General features: G+C 33.9%; 1 protein-coding gene across 6 annotated transcripts in view; it reads right to left on the bottom strand.

The window, feature by feature from the left end:
* Positions 1-25,677, bottom strand: part of STXBP5L (syntaxin binding protein 5L) — a 494,315-nt gene that overhangs the window by 123,883 nt on the left and 344,755 nt on the right. For 4 of the 6 annotated variants that reach the window (XM_038003392.2, XM_007985662.3, XM_038003398.2 and 1 more), the window contains 2 exons: positions 17,947-18,098; positions 15,567-15,638 (listed from right to left, as the gene is read on the bottom strand). In XM_038003392.2, coding sequence (XP_037859320.1) covers positions 15,567-15,638; positions 17,947-18,098 — 224 coding nt within the window. The remainder of the gene's footprint in view (positions 1-15,566; positions 15,639-17,946; positions 18,099-25,677) is intronic. The other 2 variants (XM_007985660.3, XM_007985661.3) reach the window with 1 other exon arrangement.

Here is a 25,677-nt window from a genome sequence, read left to right as displayed (position 1 = left end):
ATGGAAAAAATCACTCTTTATTCATATTGTTCCCTTGTATTTGTGTATGTGTGTATGTTTCTGTACTGCTTTTAAGATTTTCTCTTGTATGTTAGTTTTAGTAGTTTGACTATAAAGTCTTAAGTGTGGTTTTCTTATATATCTATATGTGTGTGTGTGTGTGTGTGTGTGTGTGTGTGTGTATATATTTTTTTGAGATGGGGTCTCTGTTGCCCAGGCCGGAGTACAGTGTGGCAATCAAGGCTCACTGCAACCTTTGCCTCCCAGTTCAGGTGATCCTCTAACTTCAGCCTCTCAAGTAGCTGGGACCATAAGTGTATGGCCAGCTAATTTTTTGTAGTTTTTGGTAGAGACAGGGTTTCACCATGTCAGTCTGGTTGGTCTTGAACTCCTGAGTTCAAGTGATCCGCCTGCCTCAGCCTCCCAAAGTACTGGGATTACAAGCATGAACCACCATGCCCAGCCCTTTTGTATTTTTCTAGTTTAGGGTGTTCTGAGCTTCTTGGATCTTTAAGTTGATGTTTTTCATCAAATTTGGAAAAAAATTCAGCCAAAGTCACTGATATCCATTTAGCTTATTATTATTTTTTAACTCTGCTTCTGTTTGGATCATTTCTATTGACCTGTATTCAAGTTAACTGATAGTTCCTACTACTGTGCAATATATTGTTAAAGCAATCATGTGAACTTTTGTTTTTGAAAGGAATGCCTTTTATTCAAAAAGTCCAATTTAGGTTCCTTGGTACTAAGTACAAAGGGTGCCTTGACCTTTCCATAAAAACGTTTAAATGTTACTGTCTCTGAAAAAACAGTTTTAGAATATGAAACATTTATCCTCAAGATTTCTATGAATACGAAACCCTCAAGGACGAAAAACATCACCAGCTTAATTATTTCTATAAAATATCTTCTTTGTTTGCTTTTCATGTTGCTATGGGAAAAGATAACAATAATGTTTTAAAAAATGACAACGATAGATGATTTCATGAAACTTGCTTTTGATTTTTTGTCTACCTAATGCCTCAATTCAGAGGTCAAAGATGAATATCGGATTATATATTATCCTTCCATGTTGATGGTTACAAGATCTGCTAGGAGAGCAAATACAGTTGAAAAGATGCTGTTGGTGATTATTACCCTACACTGAGTTCACAAAGGTTCTTATAATTAGGAGAGGAAGCCAAAAGACACTTAACTCTACATATATAATCAACACATATATTCAATGGTAAAAAACACACAACATGAAATCTACTTTCTAAATAAAATTTTAACTGTACATTACAGTATTGTTTACCATATTCATACTGTTGTACAGCAGATATTTAGAACTTATTCATCTCGTATAACTCAAACTGTGTATCCACTGAAGAGCAGCTCTCCATTTTTCTCTCTCCACAGATCCTGGCAATCATTCTTCTACCTTCTGCTTCTGTGAGTTTGACTATTTTAGATATACGCCATGTAAGTAGAATCATATAGTATTTGTCCTTCTATGACTGGCTTATTTCATCCAGTGTAATGTCCTGAAGGCTCATCATGTTGTAGAATATGACAAGATTTTCTTCTTCTTTAAGGCTAATATTCCATTATATGTATGTACCACATTTTCTTTATTCATTCATCTGTCTGCAGATATTTAGGTTGTGTAGAAGGTTTAGTTTGGCGCGGTATCACTTACATATTTTTGCCTTTATTACCTATGCCTTTCATGTCATATTCAAGAATTCATTGCTACGACCAATGTTACGAAGCTCTTCACCCATATTTTCTTCTGGAAGTTTTACAGTTTTAGGTCTTACATTTAATTTTTGAATGTATTTTGAATTTATTGTCACATATTATGTAAGATAATACAAATAGCCAATAGTTATACAAAAATAACATCACTAATCAACATCACTAATTATCAGGGAAATGCAGAAGAAACTACAATGAGATATCACCTCATACCTGTTAGGATGGCCATTATAAAAAACGAAACAAACAAACAAAAACAGAAAATAACAAGTGTTGATGAGGATGTGGAGAAATTGGAATCATTGTGCACTGTTGGTGGGAATGTAAAATGGTACAGCTGCGATGGAAAACGGCACTAAGGTTCATCAAAAAATGAAAAATAGAATCCATATAGTCTACACTTTAAAACTTTTTCTTACTAAATTATTATTTACCATTATGTTCTAAATGTTTTCAATTTGATTTCACATTTCGGCCAGATAATATTTTGTTGTAGAAATACATTGTAGATGTAGGTGTCGGTAGACTATCCTTACTCTTCAGTTGTGGCAATCAAAAAGTCCACAGACATTGCCAAATATCCCTGGGGGACAATATCACGCCTAGTTGAGAGCCTGTTTTATTTATTATTTATTTATTTATTTGAGATGAAGTCTCACTCTGTCACCCAGGCTGGAGTGCAGTGGCGCGATCTCGGCTCACTGCAAGCTCTGCCTCCTGGGTTCATTCCATTCTCCTGCCTCAGCTTCCCGAGTAGCTGGGACTACAGGCGCCCGCCACCACGCACGGTTAATTTTTTGTAATTTTTTTTTTTTTTTTTTTTTTTTGGTAGAGACGAGGTTTCACCGTGGTCTCAATCTCCTGACCTCGTGATACGCCCTTCTGACTCACAATGAGATTACTATTAACTAATGTTAAGAACACATACTGCTAAGTAGTATCTCCCGTATTTTGTATGTTTTTGTTGATTTTTGTAAATTCAAAGATAGAAACGTGTTTTTTCCTACTAATTACAATTCAGTGTAGTTGATTTTCAATACAAAGCTTTGTAGTAAGAAATCTACACTGTAAAACTGATTTTAAAAGAAAAACAAACCTACTAAAATACTGAACTGAAAATCAGATATAACAATCACTTGTTTCATCTCTCATTGAAACAATGTACTTTTCAATGTATCTCTTCATTCTGTAGCTCTCTCATTTCTTTTAAAAAGTCTGTCTATAATAACAGACAAAGCCTCCTATTAAATATCAGTCCTTGTGCCTGTGCTCTGATTCCCATTCCTTCTCACTTTCTTAAGAGTTTTGTTCCTTTAGTTATCCCCTCTCTTGCTTATTCTCAATCTCTTTTTCTATGGATCATTCTATATTCACATAAATTAAAAATATGCTCTTTTCTCTAAAATTTAAAAAACTCCAAACTGCTCCTTTTAACATGTTACTCCAATCCAGGTATTAATCTATTTTTTGGCACCCCTTCATAACCAAATATCTTTAAAGAGGTATTCGGTTGTGCTGTTTCCTCACCTGCTGCTCTTCAGTTTAACAATATTTTGGCTTCTATATCATTGCTTTTCTAAAATTGCTTTTTAAAGGGTCACTAACAACTTTCGCAGAGCCAGACACACTCTAATCACTTTTCTGAACCTATCCTACTTAGCTTATCTGTAGCATCTGATGGAGTTTACTACTTCTTGAAACATTCCCCAGTTTTTGTTTGTTTGTTTTCTCTTCTGTGAAGGTCTTTTCCTTTTTCTCTTCTCCCCGGCAACTCCTCTTCTTCCTGAAATTAAATGTCAAATTCCTGACATCTCTATCCACAAGTCTCCTTTTCTTCCCTACTTCCTTCTGTCTCTCTCTCGCTTTCTCTTTTTCTCTCTTGTCATCTTCCTTCTCCGCTTCCTCCTTTCCCTCCTCTTCTAGGTAATTTCATTTATTCCCATGCCATTATATACCACCTATACGCTAAAGACTCAAATTATTGCCCTAGACCTCTCATCTGATATTCAGACTTACTTGTCCACTTGACATCTCCATTTATACAAAAGACATAATAAAATTTAGCATGTCTAAAACTGAACTCTTTATTTCCTACCACCACATGCCCCCTCCTATCTCAAACTTCTTCACCTTTGTGAAAAATATCATCACAATCAGTGGCTCAAGCCAAAATCCGGGAATAATCTTTGATTCCACTCTCTTATCTCTCACATTGAATTATAATCAGTAGCTCTGTAAATGCTAATGATTTCTGAATCTATCCTTTTTTCTCCCACAGCATTGCTATCACCCTAGTCAAGGCCACCTTCATTTCCTGCTGGAGTGCAATACTCGCCTTCTAATGGGTACACCAGCTTGCTTTCCTTTTTGGTTCCACAATATTTTCTTCACACAGCAGTGTGGATATTTTTAGTCATAAATCAAAGCATATCATTCCCCTGCTTACATTAAAATAGAATTTCTTATAATTACTTCAGAAGCTTTTATGATCTTGTCCTTACTCATCTCTACAACAAAATCTTCACTCATTTTTTTCTCTTCTGCACAACACTGTCAGCTTCCTTGCATTCTTTCTGTTTCTAGATGATATAGTTAAGCCCTTTACCATCTTAGAACCTTCTATCTCATGTATTTATTTATTTTTTGAGGCAGAGTTTTGCTCTTGTTGCCCAGGCTGGAGTGCAATGGCACCATCTCGGCTCACTGTAACCTCCGCCTCCCAGGTTCAAGCGATTCTCCTGCCTCAGTCTCCCAAGTAGCTGGGATTACAGGCGCCCACCAATACACCCGGCTAACTTTTTGTATTTTTAGTAGAGACAGGGTTTCACCATATTGGCCAGGCTGGTCTCGAACTCCTGACCTCAGGTGATCCGCCTGCCTCGCCCTCCCAAAGTGATGGGATTACAGGCATTAGCCACGGCGCCTGGCCTATAACCTTATAAGCTGTTCACTGTCTGGAATGTGCTGTTCCCTGCTCTTCTTTGCGTTAGTTCTTCTTTTAAAAAATAGGCTTGTTAAGGTTTAATTAATATGTTTATAAAATGTACTATTAGAATACATTTTGACATACGTATACATCCATAAAACCATCTCTGCAATTAACATAATAAACACATCTGTCATGCCCAAGAGTTTCTTTGTGCCCTCTTGTAACCCTCTCTTCCAGCCCTCATCACATGTGTCCCTTCCCATTCCCAGGCAATTACTAATCTACTTTCTGACACTATGCATTTGTTTTCATTTCCTGGAATTCTGTATAAATGGAATCATACAGTAATGTGTCCTTTTTTTCCTGATTATTTTTACTTACTACAATTATTTTGGATTCATCCATGTTGTAGCATTTATCAATAGTATATTCCCTTTTATTGTGGAGTAGAGCACCATTGTTTGGATTTGCCAGAATTTGTTTATCCATTTACTTAACAAAAATTTGAGTTGTTTTAGTTTTTAAAAATTTTTTAATTTTTTTCATTTTAATAGGTTTTTGGGTAACAAGTCGTGTTTATTTACATGGATAAGTAATGGTGATTCCTGAGATTTTAGTGCACCCATAACCAAGCAGTGTGCACTGTACCCAATGTGTCGTTTTTATCCCTCACCTGCCTCTCACCCTTTTCCTTGAGTCCCCAAAGTCCATAGTATCATTCTTATGCCTTTGCATCCTCATAGCTTAGCTCCCACTTATAAGTGAGAACTTACAATGTTTGGTTTTCCATTCTTGAGTTACTTCACTTAGAATAATGGTCTCCAACTCCATACAGGTTGCTGCAAATGCTATTATTTCATTACTTTTTATGGCTGAGTAGTATTCCATGATATATCACATTTTCTTTATCCACTCGTTGATTGATGGACATTTGCGTTGGTTCCATATTACTGCAATTGTGAATTGTGCTGCTATAAACATGCATGTGCAAGTGTCTTTTTCATATAATGACTTCTTTTCCTCTGGGTAGATACCCAGTGGTGGGATTGCTCGATTAAATGGTAGATCTACTTTTGGTTCTTTAAGGGATCTTCATACTGTTTTCCATAGTAGTTGTAGTAGTTTACATTCCCACTAGCAGTGTGAAATGGTTCCCTTTTCACTATATCCATGCTAACATGTATTATTTTTGATTTTTAAATTATGGCCATTCTTGCAGGAGAAAGATGGTATTGCATTGTGGTTTTGATTTGCATTTCCCTGATAATTAGTGATGCTGAGCATTTTTACATGTTTTTTGGCCATTTGTATATTTTCTTTTGAGAATTGTCTATTCATGTCTTTAATCCACTTTTTGATGGAATTATTTGATTTTTTTCCTCACTGATTTGAGTTCCTTATAGATTCTAGATATTAGTCCTTGTCAGATGCATAGTTTGTGAAAATTTTTTCCCACTCTATGGGTTTTCTGTTTACTGATTATTTATTTTGCTGTGAGGAAGTTTTTAGTTTAATTAAGTTCCATCTATTTATCTTTGTTTTTGCTGCATTTGCTTTTGGGTTATTGGTCATAAAGTCTATGTTTAAGTCAATGTCTAGACAGGTTTTTCCAATGTTGTCTTCAGAATTTCTATAGTTTCAGGTCTTAGATTTAAGTCTTTGATTCATCCTGAGTTGATTTTTGTATTAGGGGAGAGATGATGATTCAGTTTCATTTTTCTACATGTGGCTTGTCAATTATGCCAGGATCATTTATTAAATAGGGTGTCCTTTCCCCACTTTATATTATTGTTCGCTTTGTTGATCAGTTGGCTGCAAGTATTTGTCTTTATTTCTGGGCTCTCTATTTTGTTCCATTGGTCTATGAGACTCTCTTTATATCAGTACCATGAGGTTTTGGTAACGATAGCTTTGTAGTGTAGTTGAAGTCAAGAAAATGTGATGCCTCCAGATTTTTTCTTTTTGCTTAGTCTTGCTTTGACTATGTGGGCTTTTTTGGTTCTGTGTGAATGAATTTTAGAATTGTTTTTTCTAGTTTTGTGAAGAATAATGATGGTATTTTGATGGAAATTCCATTGAATTTGTAGATTACTTTTGATAGTATGGTCATTTTCACAATATTGATTCTCCCCATCCACGAGCATGGTGTGTATTTTCATTTTTTTGTGTTGTCCATTATTTATTTCAGCAGTGTTTTGTAGTTTTCCTTGTAAAGATCTTTCACCTCCTTAGTTAGGTAAATTCCTAAGTATTTTATTTTATTTCATTATAGCTGTTGTAAAAGGGGTTGAGTTCTTAATTTGATTCTCAGCTTTGTCACTGTTGGTATATAGCAGTGCTATTGATTTGTGTACATTGATTTTGTATCCTAAAACTTTACCAAATACACTTATCAGATCTATGTGCTTTTTGGATGTGTCTTTAGGGTATTCTAGGCATACAATCATATCATTGGCAAACAGCAACAGTTGGATTTCCTCTTTACTGATTTGTATGCCCTTTATTTATTTATTTTGTCTGGTTGTTGTGGCTAAGACTTCCAGTACTGTGTTGACTAGAAGTGGTGAAAGTGGGCATCTTTGTTCTTTTCTAATTCTCAGGAGAAATGTTTTCAGCGTTCCCCCATTCTGTATAATGTTGGCTGTAAATTTGTCATAGATGGCTTTTATTACCCTTAGTTGTTTTCCTTCTATGCTGATTTTGCTGAGGGTTTTAATCATAAAGTGATGATGAATTTTATCAAATGCTTTTTCTGCATCTAATGACATGATCATATGATTTTAAATTTTGTTTATGTGATATACCACATTTATTGACTTGTGCATGTTAAACCATCCCTGCATCCCTGGTATGAAACCCACTTGATTATGGTAGATCATCTTCTTGATATGCTGTTAGATTTGGTTAGTTAGTATTTTGTTGAGGATTTTTGCACCTACATTCATCAGGGATATCAGTCTGTAGTTTTCTTTTTTTGTTATATCCTTTCTTGGTTTTGGTATTAGGGTGATATTGGCTTCATAGAATGATTTGGGGGAGGATTCCCTCTTTCTCTATCTTTTGGAATAGTTTCAAATACTTTTAATGGGATTGGTACCAATTCTTTCTTGAATGTCTGATAGAATTCAGTGAATCCATCTGGTCCTGGACTTTCTTTTGTTGATAATTTTTAAAATTACCATTTCAATCTCACTGCTTGTTATTGGTTGGTTCAGAGTTTCTATTTCTTCTTGGTTTAATCCAGGAGGGTTGTATATTTCCAGGAATTTATCCATCTTCTCTAGGCTTTCTAGTTTGTGTGCATAAAGGTGATGATAGTAGTCTTGAATGACCTTTTGTATTTCTATTGTATTGGTTGTAATATTTCCCTTTTGTTTTTAATTGAGTTTATTTGGATCTTCTCTCTTCTTTCCTTGGTTAATCTCACTAATGTTCTGTCAATTTTGTTCATCTTTTCAAAGAACCACCTTTTGATTCATTTATCTTTTGTATTTTTTGTTTGTTTCAATTTCATTTAGTTCTGTTCTGATCTTTGCTATTTCTTTTTTTCTGCTGGGTTTGGGTTTGTTCTTGTTTCTCTAGTTCCTTGAGGTGTGACCTTAGATTGTCTATTTGTGCTCTTTCAGACTTTTTGATGTAGGCATTTAATGCTATGAATTCTCCTCTTAGCACTGCTTTTGCTGTATCCCAGAGGTTTTGATAGGTTGTGTCACTATTATCATTCAGTTCAAAGAATTTTTAAATTTCCATCTTGATTTCATTATTGACCCAACTATCATTCAGGGGCAGATTATTTAATTTCTATGTATTTGCAGGGTTTTGAGGGTTCCTTTTGGAGTTGATTCCACTGTGTGAATTTTATTCCACTGTGGTCTGAGAGAGTACTTGATATAATTTTGACTTTTAAAAATTTATTGAGACTTGTTTTGTGGCCTATCATATAGTCTATCCTTGTTAATCTTCCATGTGCTCATGAATAGAACGTATATTCTGCAGTTGTTGGGTAGAATGTTCTATAAATATCTGTTAAGTCCATTTGTTCTAGGGTATAGTTAAAGTCCATTGTTTCTTTGTTGACTTTCTGACTTGATGATCTGTCTAGTGCTGTCAGTGGAGCACTGAAGTACCCCACTATTATTGTGTTGCTATCTATCTCATTTCTTAGGTCTAGTAGTAATTGTTTTATAAATTTGGGAGCTCCAGTGTTAGATGCATATAAATCTAGAATTGTGATATTTTCCTGTTGGACTAGTCCTTTTATCATTATTTAATGTCCTTTCTTGTCTTTTTAAACTATTGTTGCTTTAAAGTCTGTTTTGTCTGATATAAGAATAACTACTCCAGCTCACTTTTGGTGTCCATTTGCATGGAATGTGTTTTTCTACTCCATTACCTTAACTTTATGTGAGTCCTTATGTATTGGGCGAGTCTCTTGAAGAGAACAGATACTTGGTTGGTGAACTGCATGTTGTGGGAATTTGGTGTCCAGATTATTTAGTCACCCAGTAATAAGTATAGTAACTGATAGGTATTTTTAAAATCCTCTCCCCGCTCTCACACTCCACCCTGAAGTAGGCCCCAGTGTCTGTTGTTCACTTCTTTATGTTCGTGTGACATAGGACCTGACAAAGCTTTCGTGATGAAGATGCCAAAAGCAATTACAACAAAAACAAAAATTGACAAATGGGACCTAATCAAACTAAACAGCTTGTGCACAGCTATAAAAACTATCAACAGAGTACACAGACAACATTTTGGATAGGAGAAAATATTTGCAAATTATGCATTCAACAAAGGTTTAATACTCAGAATCTATAAGAAATGTAAACAAATTTGTAACAAAAAAAAAACTGATTTCATTAAAGAGTAGGCAAAGGACATAAATAGACACCTTTCTAAAGAAGATATACATGCAGCCAACAAGCATATGAAAAATGCTCAACACCTCCAATCATTAGAGAAATGGAAATCAAAACCACAATGAGATCCATCTCACACCAGTCAGAATGTCCATTATTACAAAGTCAAAAAATAACAGATGTTGGAGAGACTGTGGATAAAAGATAATGCTACACACTGTTGGTAAGAGTGTATATTAGTTCAGCCATTGGGGAAATCAATATGGCAATTTCTCAAAGAACTTAAAACAAAATTATCACTCAACCCAGCAATCCCACTATTATGTATATACTCAAAGAAATATAACTTGTGGTTTACCATAAAAACACATGCGTGCATATGTTTACTGCAGCACTATCCACAATGGCAAAAACATGGAATCAATCCAAATGCCCATCAACAGTAGACTGGATTAAGAAAATGTGGTACATATACACCATGGAACATTACACAGCCATAAAAAAGAATGAAATCATGTAATCTGCAGCAACATGAATAGAGCTGGAGGCCATTATTCTAAGTTAACTAATGCAAGAAGAGATTCTTTTTAAAAGCTGTTTTGGCTACTCTAAATCCTTTGAATTTCTGTATGAACTTTAGAATCAGTTTGTCGTTCCTACAAGAACATCTGCTGGATTTTTATTGGGATCTAGCAATGAAACTACAAATCAATTTGGAGTGAACTGCCATCTTAATAAAATTGAGTTTTGTGAGACATAAACTTGGTGTAACTATTTATTTAAGTCTTCTTAACTTTTCTCAGCAATGTTTTCTGGTTTTCCATGTGTGGGTCTTTCATATCTGTTGTCTCATTTATGGCTAAGTACTTCTTATTTTTGATGATAATGTAAATGGTAATTTTAAATTTCAATTTCAGAATGTTGTATGCATATAGAAATACAATGGAATTTTGTATATTAACCTTATATCCTGCACATTGTTAAACTCACATTGTTAGTTCTAGTAGCTGTTTTTGGTAGATTTCATTAAGTTTTCTTCATAGACAATCATGTTTTCTGTGAACAAAGACTATTTCCCTTCTTCTTCCTTTCCAATCTAGATAACTTTTATTTCTTATTCTTGCTTGACAACACTGTCTAAAATTTCCAGTACAATGTTAAATAGAAGTGGATGTGAGTTAAAAACTTTTTCTAGTTGGGGTAGTGGGAATGGCACTATTTCCTTTATTTGAGTGTTGGGCATTGTTTCCTTTAATCCTTTCAGATGGCTCTTTTCCTGTTCCTGGATAGCTGCATCATATGTATACGTTGATCAGCATTTTGCTCTAGGAGGAAACACTGTAGCTCTCTGAAATTCTTTTGTGAGCTGCAGATGCTTTAGTTCCTCTGGTTTCTCATCTTCATCTCCCAGCTTAAAAAGCTCAATGGTTTCCTCCTGGGCTTCCCCTCCCTTTGCTACGTCCAGAAATTATGTTGAGATTAGTAAATGGGTATGATAGTTAGGTTTCCCATCTGTCCCATCACTTTTTTTTCATTGTTTGATATCCTGTGTCTTAAAAACCATTGTTTTCATTTATTTTGTCTATTTTGGGGGAATGGGTGTGGGGTTTTCAGGTAGGAGGTTAAATCTGGTACCTGTTACTCTATCTTTCTATCTTGGTTGGTAGTGAGAATCTAAAGCTTTGACTATTTCTTATCTTACAACTTCACTTAAATGTTTCTGTGTTGGATAGGCCATTCTCTGATAACACCCTCAAAAATAGGTCCACCTTATCTCATTTTTCCCTATCATTGCATTGCCACCTTTTTTCAATTATCTATGAATTTATTTATCTGTATATTACCTATTATAAATGAAAGGAAAAGACCATAACTGTTTCACTCATCACTATATACTTAATGCCTAGAAAATGTTTGACACAAGAGATGCTCAATAAAATATTATTTGAATGAATGAATTTTTCCCCATTTATTGTTCACCATCATTTTTGCTGATTTTTGTTTCTTAAAGCATTCCTTCTTTAATTTTTTTTGTTTACTTTTCCATTCCTGTCTTTCTGTTCATTTTAAAATACTTATTTGCCTTTCTTGGCTAGTTCTCTTATCATCCCCTTTTCTTTGATTTCTTCTTTATTTTTCAGATGTTTTTAGGATCTGTTATCATCCCCCTGCCCTCTGAAAAGAAAGGGATAATAGGCCCGGGACTCTCCAAAGGATCCCTTGTTGCATAACTAGAAATTGATGCACAACTAGAAATTGATGCACAAGCAATGTAGACAATCCTCTAAATTAAGCCTACTTTTCAAACTTCCCTTAATTCAAATGGCATAATATCAGTTTTTAAATAGCAAAATGTATGTGATTATCACAAGTAGAACTGTTACTAGGCAATGAGGCAGCAGCCTGAGTTTTAGCCCTAACTATTCCACAGATTGCTTATGATTCTGGAAGTTATTTAACCTCTCTGTGATGTGGGTTGGTTCATCTTTTATAATAATTATAATAACTAACATTTATAGAATCACTTTTATTAACATTAACCCAGAAAAGTTCTACAACTCTCTAAGGGAGATAGAAATTGCGATTTTTACTTTATATATTAGAAGAAAGAAACTCAGAGTGATTAAATGCCTTGAGATTATAAATGAATGAAGTAGCTAATAAATGGAAAAGGTAAAACAATGTAAATCTGATCAGATGTCTGCTGTTCTTTTCAAAGCGTTTTTATGCTTCTAAAAATCATAATCTGTAAAATATGAAAGTTTTCTTCTAACTACAAAATTTTATTATTCTATGATGTGAAAGTTTTGCAGATTGGTAATTTAAAGATTTGGGGAGGTCAGTTGCTTGGAGCCTAACCTATGGAATAAGTTGACCAGTAAAGGAGTCATTGATATAATTTCATTGATAGTGTGTAAAAACTGAGGTGTTTTCTGATTATAAAATAAAGGACTTGGTTTCCAATGTTCCTGAAACTTTTAAAAAGACACTTAGAGATCCAAGATTATACAGTGAAAAGCCTATCGAGTAACTTTAGTGTCAGATAGGCATAAGTGTGGGTCCCACTTATTCTGTGTGACTTTGAGAGACTAATTTCATTTTTTTCAACTTCAATTTTCTCATGTGTAGAGAAATATACTAATATGTACCAATCTGCCTCAAAGGGTTATAATCACTATTAGATAATATAACACTGAGTCAAATTGACTAGCAGAGTAGAACACATAATCAATGGAACTGGGTTCTATCACCCCAAATATGAACAATGCATATATGCTTTTCTGAAAGTTAAGAAACAATTCATGAAAAGGCTGAATAGTGTCTACTGTAATAAAGTGAGACTATAGAAATATAATCAGATTATATTATCCAATAGTTAAACTTCAAGTCAAATTTTCATAAAATGTATTTTGAAAAGCAATTGTAGGATATACCTTTGAGTGGTTAAAGAATCAATCCCTTTTCATAATATACAATATTGATCATTCAGAGAAGACTTTTAGGAAATCTGATTTTAAATCCTAGGGCTTGTCTGAGCCCCTGTGGAGCTCACTGGTAGAGATACAGAGAATTTCTTTAAGTCCTTCTACTTACTTGATTTTACTTCTGACATAAAACAGGTCTCTAGTTAGAAATTATGATTACTTTTGCAAAATTCTGGTGAACTCAGTACCTAGTTCTTCTCTCATTTGTCAGATTTGAAAAGTTCCCTGGTAGTTCATGTGAGAGAAAAAATGCCTGCTGCCATGCTCTGTCTATCCTACTGACATCATCATTTACTTACAGATCTTATGACTTTTGCTAGATGTAGAGAATATAAAGAATTTTAGATATGATCTTGAGATTCTTGTCATACATTTGGAAAGGTAGAGCATAAGTATAAAAGTAAGGAGCCATACAAATGAATCCAGGCTAAATGTCAACTAAATGGTTCAAGCAAGCCTGTACTGTGTACAAACCTGGACACTGGAAGCATTTAAATAAAGGAATTGGCACAACGTGGCTCTGATGGTGGTAGGAAAGGCTTACTATAGAAAGTAAACTTTTAGTAGGGCGTTTCCAGAGAGGGAATAATATGAGTAAATCATAATGGTAGTAAGATACAAAAATTTGGCTTAAGAGGAGAATAGTGGAAAATCCATTTGAAGATGTTGATAGAAATTATACTTTAGAGGATCCTGAATGAAGGTTTTTAAAAAAAATTCTGAAGGAAATATAAGAAATATAAGAAAATATATTATTGAGATTTCTCAGAACTTTTTAAAACTTTACATCATGGCTGATACTATCGGATCCTGATGATCTAAGAGCCCGTTTCTGCTCCTGATCTTCAGTCTCCAATTTAGCTTCTTACCATAAAATAATTACAAGTTTATTCAGAAAAATCAGAATATATTGTAAAGCTAAAAGAAGTCTATAAAATCCACAAAGTGTTGTTCCAGAAACTTTTCTGTCTCTACACACACACACACACACACACACACACACACACACAATGTAGGAGATCCTACCTTCAGAAGGCTAAACTGGGATTCTGAAGTCTGAATATGTGTATTAAACCATGCTGAGACTATTTACAGAAAAGTTTTGGCTGAAATTCTTTATGTGGTGCAGAGGATGGGTGTGAAAAAATGGCACAGAGCAGGAACCAGCAAATTTTTAATGTAAAGAATAGGACAGTAAACATTTCAGGCCTTGTGGCCATATAGTTTCTGCTGCAGCTACTCAACTCTGCCATTGTAGTGTGAAAGCACTGAAGGACAATATATAAATGAATAATTGTGACTGTGTCCCAATAAAACTTTATTACAGAAACTGAAATTTCATACAATTTTCAGATGTCAAGAAATATCATAGTTATCATAGTATCAAATAAGCTTCTGTTTTAGGAGCAGCAGAAGCCAACATAGATACCAATATTCTCACACATGGCAACAGGAACAGAGAGAGTGGGAAAGATTCCTGAAAGGGGGTGCTCTGCTAGAGTAGAAAACTAGAGAATATTTATGAGCAAAAATTACTCAACTTCTGGACACTCCCAGGAACATTTTGAGGATTTCACAGAGACTGACTTATGTAAGCTAAGGGCATAAACCAGTTAAGTTTTAGGTTATGTTACTGATAAGATTCCATTAGTATCTATGAACTGGTGAGGTCTGAAGAAATTCAGGTTACAAACAACATATATGTGTGAGTGTGTGTATAAAATGTATATGTTACACAACTCTAAGGCCATTTTTTTTTACATATTGTAAAGTAGCCTGCTTTTTAACAGAATATATTAACATATGATAAACTTTTTTTATGTCAATAAATATTTACCCATAACATCACTAGTGTCATCTGTACCTCCAGTCACACACACTCTCACTCTTCATCCTTTCTATGCCAGTTTTTATAATTGCTTACTCTAGACAACTTCGGATCTGTGTTTGCTACCATGGTAAATGTTTATCTTATTTACTCATTTACTTTTTACCTTAATTATCCTACTTTATAATGTTTGGGTGCCTTAAATCACCATAGAAATACGTGTTTGTATATTTTAATAAAAATAATCAGAAATCAGGAATACTTAGTTATCTTCAAGGGATATAATTATTTAAAATAAGCAAATGGTTAGTCCCTGGTTAGAATAGTACTATAAAATGGCCAAAGCATAAGGCTGCCAAAATAAGAAAGCATTGACTTATTACTCATACTGGTATCAGTAATAAGTTTTATTATTTACAGGGCATCATAGCTCTTCTTTCTCAAAATAAAAGACAGTTACTGTTGGAATAGCAGGACATGGTCTGCATGGTTTGAAATAAACACAAAAACAATGGGTATGATTGAATGGGTACAGGACAATAATGGATTGAAATATTTCTATAATAATTTTTATGAAAATTATCAGGTTGCACACCATAACAAAACAAAAATTTGCATGCATGCTGAATGTGTTTTAAGAAACACATTACTGAGCACTGATGTATGGATTTAACTCAAGCATTATGACTTAAAAAGGCTATTTGCCTAACCTTTATATAACTTACTCTGATAGGATGTACGGATCCGTTTCGTTAAATCAGGATAAAAGTTAGACAGGCCACGCATGCAAAAGTTGTCTTTGGAACATGCCAGAACACCAGCATCAGCAGCAGGCAGAAGAAAGAGAAAAAAAGTCTAAAGTGAAAGGAAGTGATATCATACCAGAATCTAGAACAGCCAAGATGAAGAAATTGCAGCAAGATTAGGTAATTAAATTAGAGAGGCGATATTAATAAAATAAATCAATTATAAAGTAAGAGGTGATAGATGAATGATGAGAATGTGGTAATAATTTTAATCTATTTAAATATTTAATATAAAAATATTTACAAATATTTTTATCTTATTTAAATGTCTTATAAAAGTAGATGGCATATTTTCCTTAAATGTTTTTACAAAATACAATTATTTGGCTTGTAACTAATATGTATAAATTATTTCAATAATATAAAAATGATTGTCTTTAATCCTTCCACAATTAAAAAGAAAGCTAAAGATTTCAGTCTTTAATATTTCATTGTTATAATATAAAGTGAGTTCTGATTTTGTTATCTTGTACACTAAACACAAACTGAGTTTATAACTTCACAGATTTTCCTGATTTTAAAGTCATCAATGTTCTAAGCTCTAGTAGTAACTGTTAAGGTTCAAGCAGTTTAATTTAAATTAAATAACAATTGCATTACCTTTGTCAAAATATATACTTTTTTTGCCCCACTGTGTATATCCAGCAAGTGATTTAGATGTTATCATAGGATTCACAGCTTTTCTGATTATATTGGTGCTTTTAGCATTGCAAACTGAACACCTGAAACATGGTTATTGTGACTGAGGAACTAAATTTTTAATTATAAATAGCCTACTGCCCCCAACACCTTTCTACCCTAGAGTCCATCAACTTCAAACTTGTCTCTCCCAATCATGAGGAAACCTTATGTTATGTGAATGTACAATTGCTTTTTATTTTGTCTTCCTTTCAAAATCTGGTAGTGATAGAGGCAAAATCTCTAGAATTTGAAATTTCTAGCTCTCCTAAAATATTGCTAAAATTTGAGATTCCTCACTAAAAACCCTTGGTTTCTGAAAGAGAAATTTTGCGCCCCTCAAAAGGGTCTAAACTGGTAATTTGGAAATGATTGAGTTTTGCAAAAGAAAGGATAACAAGAAGAGTTTCAGTATAACAATTTTCATTAGTCCAAAAAGGAAATTCATTTATTATCACCCTTGGATGTTAAATTTGACATGCCTGCTATTTGGAAAATAACACCTACCATCATATACCCTTTTTATTTTTTATTATAAAATATTTTCCTATGGTTATATTTAGTAATGTAATCAATATTTAATAGATTATTTTAAATAATATATGTAGAAATTTTATTTTACTTAAAAAATTTTAAAAGTTATTATTATTATTATTATTTTTAGAGATGGGGTCACACTGTGTTACCTAGACTGGTCTTGAATTCCTGGCCTCAGGAAATCCTCTCACCTCAGCCTTCCAAAGTACTGGAATTACAGGCATGAGCCACCATATCTGGCCCGAAGTAGAAGATTTTAAAGGATTGTCTAAAATAACACTTAATATTATAGAAGCATTTTCATCTCAACCTTTTGGCCTAATTTTTTTTTTTTTACCAACCGGACTGTCAATGGACAGAAAATATGCAAAATTTTGGCAGTGTTTCCAAAGCCAACTATTTGGATATATACTAAAATTTCAGTAAAACTTTGGATAATTGGCATATCAAAGTTTGGCATTAAATCCTAATTAATCTTAAGTTTATTTTCTTTTACAGTTAAATACATCAATTTGTTGATCCTGCCAAAAAAAAAAAAATGCCATCTGTCATAGTACTTTAAAAATTTTAATGAAAAATGTTTACTGAATCGTGAAAATACCTCCAGGAAGGTCATCATCCAACAAGGAAAGGTGTCAGCTACACTATGGAATTAATTTAAAAAATTAAAAGTAGTGAATGACCTAAAACTATCTTTTTAAAGGGGCTAGATATTTTAGAAGTCAACCTGTTTAACACAACCATTGCAAGCAGGTTTTTCAACTACAGAGCCCTAATTTTCGTAGCATTTTTACATTTAATAGCTTCTTATTTTCTGTTTTTTTTTAAGGAATTAAACCTAAGAAACTTGAGATGCTTCTTAACTTCAACAGGAAATTAAAGTTTAAACTTATACACCCCTAACCCTGTCAAAGATTCTCACAATGCTTCTGCCCAATTTATTTTGCTTACGTGATTTTGTAAATTATGTTGATTTTATTTTGCCATGCATTAGAATAGTATCACAGAAGAAAGACAAGAAATCTAAAAGTAAGAACACAGATGAACAAATCAAATTCATAACTCATCTTGTTTTATCTCCTACCTGCAATGAACTGTTTGTTTTTTCGAGGAGACCGTGGTTGTCTCTGGTATAAGTCACTTGATCTATATAGGTCAATGGTCCCCATGCTTAACAGTACTGTCTTCTGTATAAAATCCACCACAGCCAACCCATTGCAGTTCCCAAATGCAACTCTAAGAGAGAGAGAGAGAAAAAAACGCAACTAGAAGGTATCACAACAAGCATGATTATTTTTATCTTCAAATCGATCATAGGATTATTGAAAAGTAATGTCTTAGGGTTGGGGAAGTTGGGCAGTGATTTGTGTAAAGTCAAGAAGGATGCCTTGCCTTTCCAATGGATAAACTGCCTTCATATAATAGGCATACAATTTACTCCAAAAAAAGGATGATTGGCAATTATATTTTGCCAGCAGTTTTATCATGTAAGTCATGATTACCCAATCCGCTCTTTAACTAGACCTTATGTTTTCACAGAAGAATCACACAAAACCTTTTTGCTATGCAAGGGGGAGAGGTCAAGAAATGTCACTAGCTAAAGATGCTTACAAATGTAATTAGATGCCTTTTTCAAATAAAATTATAATTACTAGACTCCAAATTAATTATCTTTTGAAAGAGAGAAAAATAAAAATTAACTTCATATATCAAAGGCATTGACACTATGTTAGAAATGAGGAGATATAAAAAGTTAAATTTTCTTACTTTTGTGCTCTTTATTTTGTGCCCCTTTCAAAAGATAAAGACCATTTGATTAATTACTTAACTAAATCTCCTGAGAAATTTAAAAAAGACAGCTCTTCTAAGTAGGCATTTTGATTGTCTTAACCATTAGGCATACATTAACTCTCATTTTTCTCCATTTACAATATGCCCTCTAGCTTAACAATTCTGTCTGTATTTTTGCTTTGTAAACTAAATAAACACTAGTTATATGAATGTTGTTTTGCTTGTTTTATATACATTCCATGTTGTATTATTATTTAGATTGAATCATGTTTACAAACCATCTGCTTATTCTTAAAATGGTTCTTTCCACTACATCACACAAGTTAAAACACAACAAAAACAACACTTCTACCTATACTAGATGTTTTGCTAATTCACATAGAGCTCTACATCTTCCAGTAAGACAAACTTTGGAAAGTTAAAAAAAGTATTGTCATACTGGTCAGATCTGGGTTTAATTCTCATCTCTATCACTTATAGGATATGTGACTTTGAGAAAAATTAATGAATCTTGCTTGGCCTTAGCTTCTTTATAGTGATAATTACACTTCTACATTTATCTGGTTCACAGAGCTTTTATGAGTATCAAGTCAGAAAATTATTTTTAAAGTATGTTGAAATTTTTCCATGCAAAAAGAATTGATCTTAATATTATAAGTAAATGCAATATTATACATGTTACCAGTTATAACAAGTTAGTATCTTTAAACTTTTTATGTTAAAATATAGCAAATTACTTCTGCTTACAGACATGATGGAGTTTCTAAATGCAATAATGACTGAAAAAATGTAGGCAACTAGGATGCATGACATTCTATATACCATAAATAATTATTTTTGTATTGGAATTAAAAATAAAAATACTGAGAAATTATAGCTTAGGGCTGGAGAAGTCAGGCAGTAGTTGTCAGAAAGTCGGTAAAGAGACTAGATTTAACCTCCTATTTTAAATTACTAGAAAATTGGACAAAAATATATTAAACAACAGTTTTCACATATTGGTCAACAGGCAACATAGAAGAAGATGAGAGAAGGATAGCAACCAAGGTAATACATTTCACAAATGTTCTGTGTTAGTGACTGAAGATAGTTCCCAGGCTTGGGTACAGGAAACTAGAACTCATAGAGAGGTTGATGGTCTCATCTAGTTGAGGAGGTCGAGATGAGAGACTGAGGCTGCAAAAATAGCTAGAACTAATAAGGCAAAATAAACTGCACAGGGACAGAATACCAGAGATTTGCAGACAGATATCCTTGAGACTTTGGCTGTGTACTAATCTGTGCATCCATGTGTAGAAGCTACTCAGGGCCTATAAAAGAGCTACCAAAAAGATAAGGCAGAACAATTCCCAGAGCTCACAAAAGGCTAAGAATATTTTATGTTACTACCAATGAAACTGCAGAGATCTAATACATGGAACATCAGATCTAGGAGCGTCACTTCAGTAGTGAGACAAATTAGCTACAGATTCCAAGTAACTTAATTTCGTTCCAGGAAAAAATTGAACACTACTGAAAAAAGGCAAAAATACCACCAAAAATGTAAAATTCACAATATCCAGTATATAAAAAGTAGCAGGCATATAAAGAATCAGGAAAATATGATAACCAGAGGAAAAAATAACTCAATAGAAACATATCCAGAAATGAAAGAGATGATAAAACTAGCAGATGAAAAATATTGAACGTGCCTTTAAAAGAATATTACAGATAATCAAGAAGGTTGAGGAAAACATGAATGTGACCAAGGAAGGAATGGAAGACATAAAAAAGCCTCAGAGAGATAAATGTATATGAAATTTAAACATTATCCGCACATTAGACATTACACTAGAAAAGAACAGAGAATGCTATCCTCTGAATGTTTGTGTTTTCCCAAAATTAATATGTTAAAACTTAACCCCCAAGGTGATTGTATTAAGAGGTAGGAACTTTGGAAGGTGACTAAGTCATGAAAATAGAGCTCTCATGGATAAAATTAGGGCCCTTATGAAAGAGGCCCTAGAGAGCTGCCTCACCCCTTCCATTATGTGATGATGAATTTAGAAGGTACTATCTATAAGGAACAGGTTCTCACCAGACATCAGATCTACTGGTGACTTGATATTAGACTTCTCAGCCTTCAGAACTGTGAGAAATAAATTTCTGTTGTTTATAAGCTACCCAATTTATAGTATTTTTGTTTACAACATCCCAGACTAAGTGAACCTGAAGAAATAATAGAAATTAGCTAAAATGAAATGAGATTTTTAAAACTTTAAAAAACAAAACTCCATAATTGGAGTTTCATAAAAGAAGAAGAACAGAAAACATATTTGAAAAAATGATAGCCAATTTAGATAAATGATAGACAAAATTTGAAGATAGTAATAAGCCTGCAGATAATAGAAACTTAAAGATCCCAAGCAGAATAAGAATGAAGAAAAATAAAAAGGCATCATAATCATATTGCTGAAGACAACTAATAATGAAAAGAAAACGTTAAAAGCTGGCAGATAAAAAAGCATATTTCTTACATGTAAAAATTAAAATGATGAAATCATTTTAAAAAATTAAATGAAACTATACAAACCAAAAGATAATGGAGTGGCATCTTTACAGTAAGAAATAAAAATAATGTCAACCTAAAATTGTATACCCAGCAAATACATCTTTCAAGTGGTGGAAAAAGAATTTTTGCAAAAAAAACAAAAGCTGAAGGAATTCGTCACTCACATAAATGGATTACAAAAATAATAAGGGAAGTCTTAGAAAAAAATGATTCCAGATGGAAATATGGATCTTAACTATATAATGAAGAGCAACAAAAATGTTAAATATGAAAAGTAATATTAAAGACTTTTCTCATTTCTTTCTTTTTTTTTTTTTAAATTTATTTATTATTATTAAACTTCAAGTTGTAGGGTACATGTGCACAACGTGCAGGTTTGCTACATATGTATACTTGTGCCATGTTGGTGTGCTGCACCCATCAACTCGTCATTTACATCAGGTATAACTCCCAATGCAATCCCTCCCCCCTCCCCCCTCCCCAGGATAGGCCCCGGTGTGTGATGTTCCCCTTCCCGAGTCCAAGTGATCTCATTGTTCAGTTCCCGCCTATGAGTGAGAACATGCGGTGTTTGGTTTTCTGTTCTTGTGATAGTTTGCTGAGAATGATGGTTTCCAGCTGCACCCATGTCCCTACAAAGGACACAAACTCATCCTTTTTTATGGCTGCATAGTATTCCATGGTGTATATGTGCCACATTTTCTTAATCCAATCTGTCACTGATGGACATTTGGGTTGATTCCAAGTCTTTGCTATTGTGAATAGTGCTGCAATAAACATACGTGTGCATGTGTCTTTATAGCAGCATAATTTATAATCCTTTGGGTATATACCTAGTAATGGGATGGCTGGGTCATATGGTACATCTAGTTCTAGATCCTTGAGGAATCGCCATACTGTTTTCCATAATGGTTGAACTAGTTTACAATCCCACCTACAGTGTAAAAGTGTTCCTATTTCTCCACATCCTCTCCAGCACCTGTTGTTTCCTGACTTTTGAATGATCGCCATTCTAACTGGTGTGAGATGGTATCTCATTGTGGTTTTGATTTGCATTTCTCTGATGGCCAGTGATGATGAGCATTTTTTCATGTGTCTGTTGGCTGTATGAATGTCTTCTTTTGAGAAATGTCTGTTCATATCCTTTGCCCACTTTTTGATGGGGTTGTTTGTTTTTTTCTTGTAAATTTGTTTGAGTTCTTTGTAGGTTCTGGATATTAGCCCTTTGTCAGATGAGTAGATTGCAAAAATTTTCTCCCATTCTGTAGGTTGCCTGTTCACTCTGATGGTAGTTTCTTTTGCTGTGCAGAAGCTCTTTAGTTTAATGAGATCCCATTTGTCAATTTTGGCTTTTGCTGCCGTTGCTTTTGGTGTTTTAGACATGAAGTCTTTGCCCATGCCTATGTCCTGAATGGTACTACCTAGGTTTTCCTCTAGGATTTTTATGGTATTAGGTCTAACATTTAAGTCTCTAATCCATCTTGAATTAATTTTCGTATTAGGAGTAAGGAAAGGATCCAGTTTCAGCTTTCTACTTATGGCTAGCCAATTTTCCCAGCACCATTTATTAAATAGGGAATCCTTTCCCCATTTCTTGTTTCTCTCAGGTTTGTCAAAGATCAGATGGCTGTAGATGTGTGGTATTATTTCTGAGGACTCTGTTCTGTTCCATTGGTCTATATCTCTGTTTTGGTACCAGTACCATGCTGTTTTGGTTACTGTAGCCTTGTAGTATAGTTTGAAGTCAGGTAGCGTGATGCCTCCAGCTTTGTTCTTTTGACTTAGGATTGTCTTGGAGATGCGGGCTCTTTTTTGGTTCCATATGAACTTTAAAGCAGTTTTTTCCAATTCTGTGTAGAAGCTCATTGGTAGCTTGATGGGGATGGCATTGAATCTATAAATTACCTTGGGCAGTATGGCCATTTTCACGATATTGATTCTTCCTATCCATGAGCATGGTATGTTCTTCCATTTGTTTGTGTCCTCTTTTATTTCACTGAGCAGTGGTTTGTAGTTCTCCTTGAAGAGGAGGAACTTCTTGAAGGAAGAGTGGCTGAATGGATTAAAAATTAAGATCCAACTATATGCTGCCTACAAGAGACTAACCATAGCCTTACACATAGGCTGAAAGTGAAGGGATGAAAATGAATTGCTATAAAAATCGAAGCTGAAATAGAACAGAGGTAGCTTAATTATATCAGAAAAGAATAGACTTTAAGTTAAAAACTGTCATAAGAGACAAAGAGGATCATTATATAACGATAAAGAAGTCAATTCATCAAGAAGATATAACAACTATGAATACATATGTGCTCAATATGAGAACACCTAAATATGTAAAGCAAATATTAACAGAACTGAAGGGAGACACAAACAGCAATTCAATAAAAGTAGGGCATTTCAACACTCTCACTTTCAACAATAGATACATTATCTAGACAAAAAAATCAATAAAGAAAATTGGACCTGAACTATATGTTAGTGCAGGTGGATCTAACGGACACATACAGAACATTCCATTCAACAGCAGAAGAATACACATTCTTCTCCAGCACATGTGAGGCATTCTTCAGAACAGATAACATGTTAGACCAAGTCTTAGTTGATTGAAATCATATCAAGTACCCTTCCTGATCACAATAGTATAAAACTAGAAATCAATAACAGGAAGAAAATTTTAAAATGCACAAATATCTCCTGCTCCACCATAGTAAGATGTGCTTGTTTCCCCTTCACCTTCCACCATGATTGTAAGTTTTCTGAGGCCTCTCAGCTATGCTTCCGGCACAGCCTGCAGAACTGTGAGTAAATTAAACCTCTTTTCTTTATAAATTACTCAATCTCAGATATTTCTTTGTAGTAGTGTGAGAATGGACTTACACAGTTTTAATTGATGCAGTAAAAGGATTTGACTGAATTCACAAGCCATTCATGATAAAAAGATTTCTCAGAAGAATCCAAAGGCAAGAAATATAAAAGAATAAATTGATAAGCTACTTCAAAATTATAACCTCTATACATCCTTCAAAATTGTATCTCATATATATCAAAAAGTGTTCAATGTTTATGTTTTTTCTTAGCTCTGTATACTGATAGGGGCTAGAAGCAATGACAACAGTAGAAATGAGCATCTATTGTGCACAGATACTGTTTTCTAAATAACATTCTCCAATAAAAGAAGACTAAGATAGCTGATTCCAGGGGTAGACTAAAGAATATACAAGATACACATGGAACATCACATTGTACTGGAAAATAGCAAACTGCTGAAAAACGATGGGAACATATCAAAAGGACATAGAAGCTATTTTGATGGGGCTCCATATGGTCAAATCTGGAAGAATTAGAGCATCACCGGCACAAATGATAGTAACAGATCTTAACTCAGTGAATAAAATGCAAATCCATGATTTCATACTTATATAGTAAACAAGTAAACAAATGTTTATCTAGGATAGGGAGTCATGCTCTTTTAATAGTATAATCTAACTTAGAAATATAGAAGGGATAACAGAGAATAACCAATGGATGCTAAAAGTAATGGGTGAAAGTTTGATGAGTAAGAAGTTTACAAACTTTCAAGTATATCCCCATAAACTATTATCTATGAAGGGAAACAGCAACTTTATAGTGGAGAAACCTGGTAGATATGACCTTAACAAGAAATCAAAATTAGTACCACTAAAATTAGGACAATCTATGATCATGTACCTTCTGATAAGATAAACTTAGAAGACATTACCTTGTTTCTGTGGTATTCCTGCTAAAATGCTTAATTTACTCTCATCATGAGGAAATATCAGACAAACTCAGCTGATGTACAGTTAACAGTATAATTGGCTGTACTCTAAAAATATGAAGGTTAAAAACTAAATGCTGGGCCAGGCACAGTAGCTCATGCCTGTAATCTCAGCACTCTGGGAGGCCTAGGTGGGCGGATCACATGAGGTCAGGAGTTCAAGGTCAGCCTGGTCAACGTGGCAAAACACCATCTCTGCTAAAAATACAAAAATTAGCTGGGTGTGGTGGTGCATCCTGGTAATCCTAGCTACTCAGGAGGCTGAGGCAGGAGAATTGCTTGAACCCAGGAGGTGAAATCTGCAGTTAGCTGAGATCATGCCACTGCACTCCAGCCTGGGCAACAGAGCAAGACTCCATCTAAAAAAAATGTGGAAGAACTGCCCCTGATTAAAGGAGATTAAGAAAAAATGAAAACTAAAAGCAATGCAAGATCCTGGATTTGATTCTCTTCTGGGAATAGACAATATAAATGACATTACTGGGACATATCTAGAAACTTAATATGGTATGTGAAGTAGAAAATAGTCCTGAATCAATGTTGAATTTCTTTATTTTAATAAATACACTATGCTTATGATGTAAAAAAAAGTTCTTCTTAGGAAACATACACTGAAAGAGTAAGACCAATTTTCAGTTCTTAAATTTGTTATATTATTTTTCCAAGTTCAGAGC

The sequence above is a fragment of the Chlorocebus sabaeus genome, chromosome 22, assembly GCF_047675955.1.
Source record: "Chlorocebus sabaeus isolate Y175 chromosome 22, mChlSab1.0.hap1, whole genome shotgun sequence".
NCBI classification, from domain to species: domain Eukaryota; kingdom Metazoa; phylum Chordata; class Mammalia; order Primates; family Cercopithecidae; genus Chlorocebus; species Chlorocebus sabaeus.
This window is presented reverse-complemented; position numbering and strand designations above follow the sequence as displayed.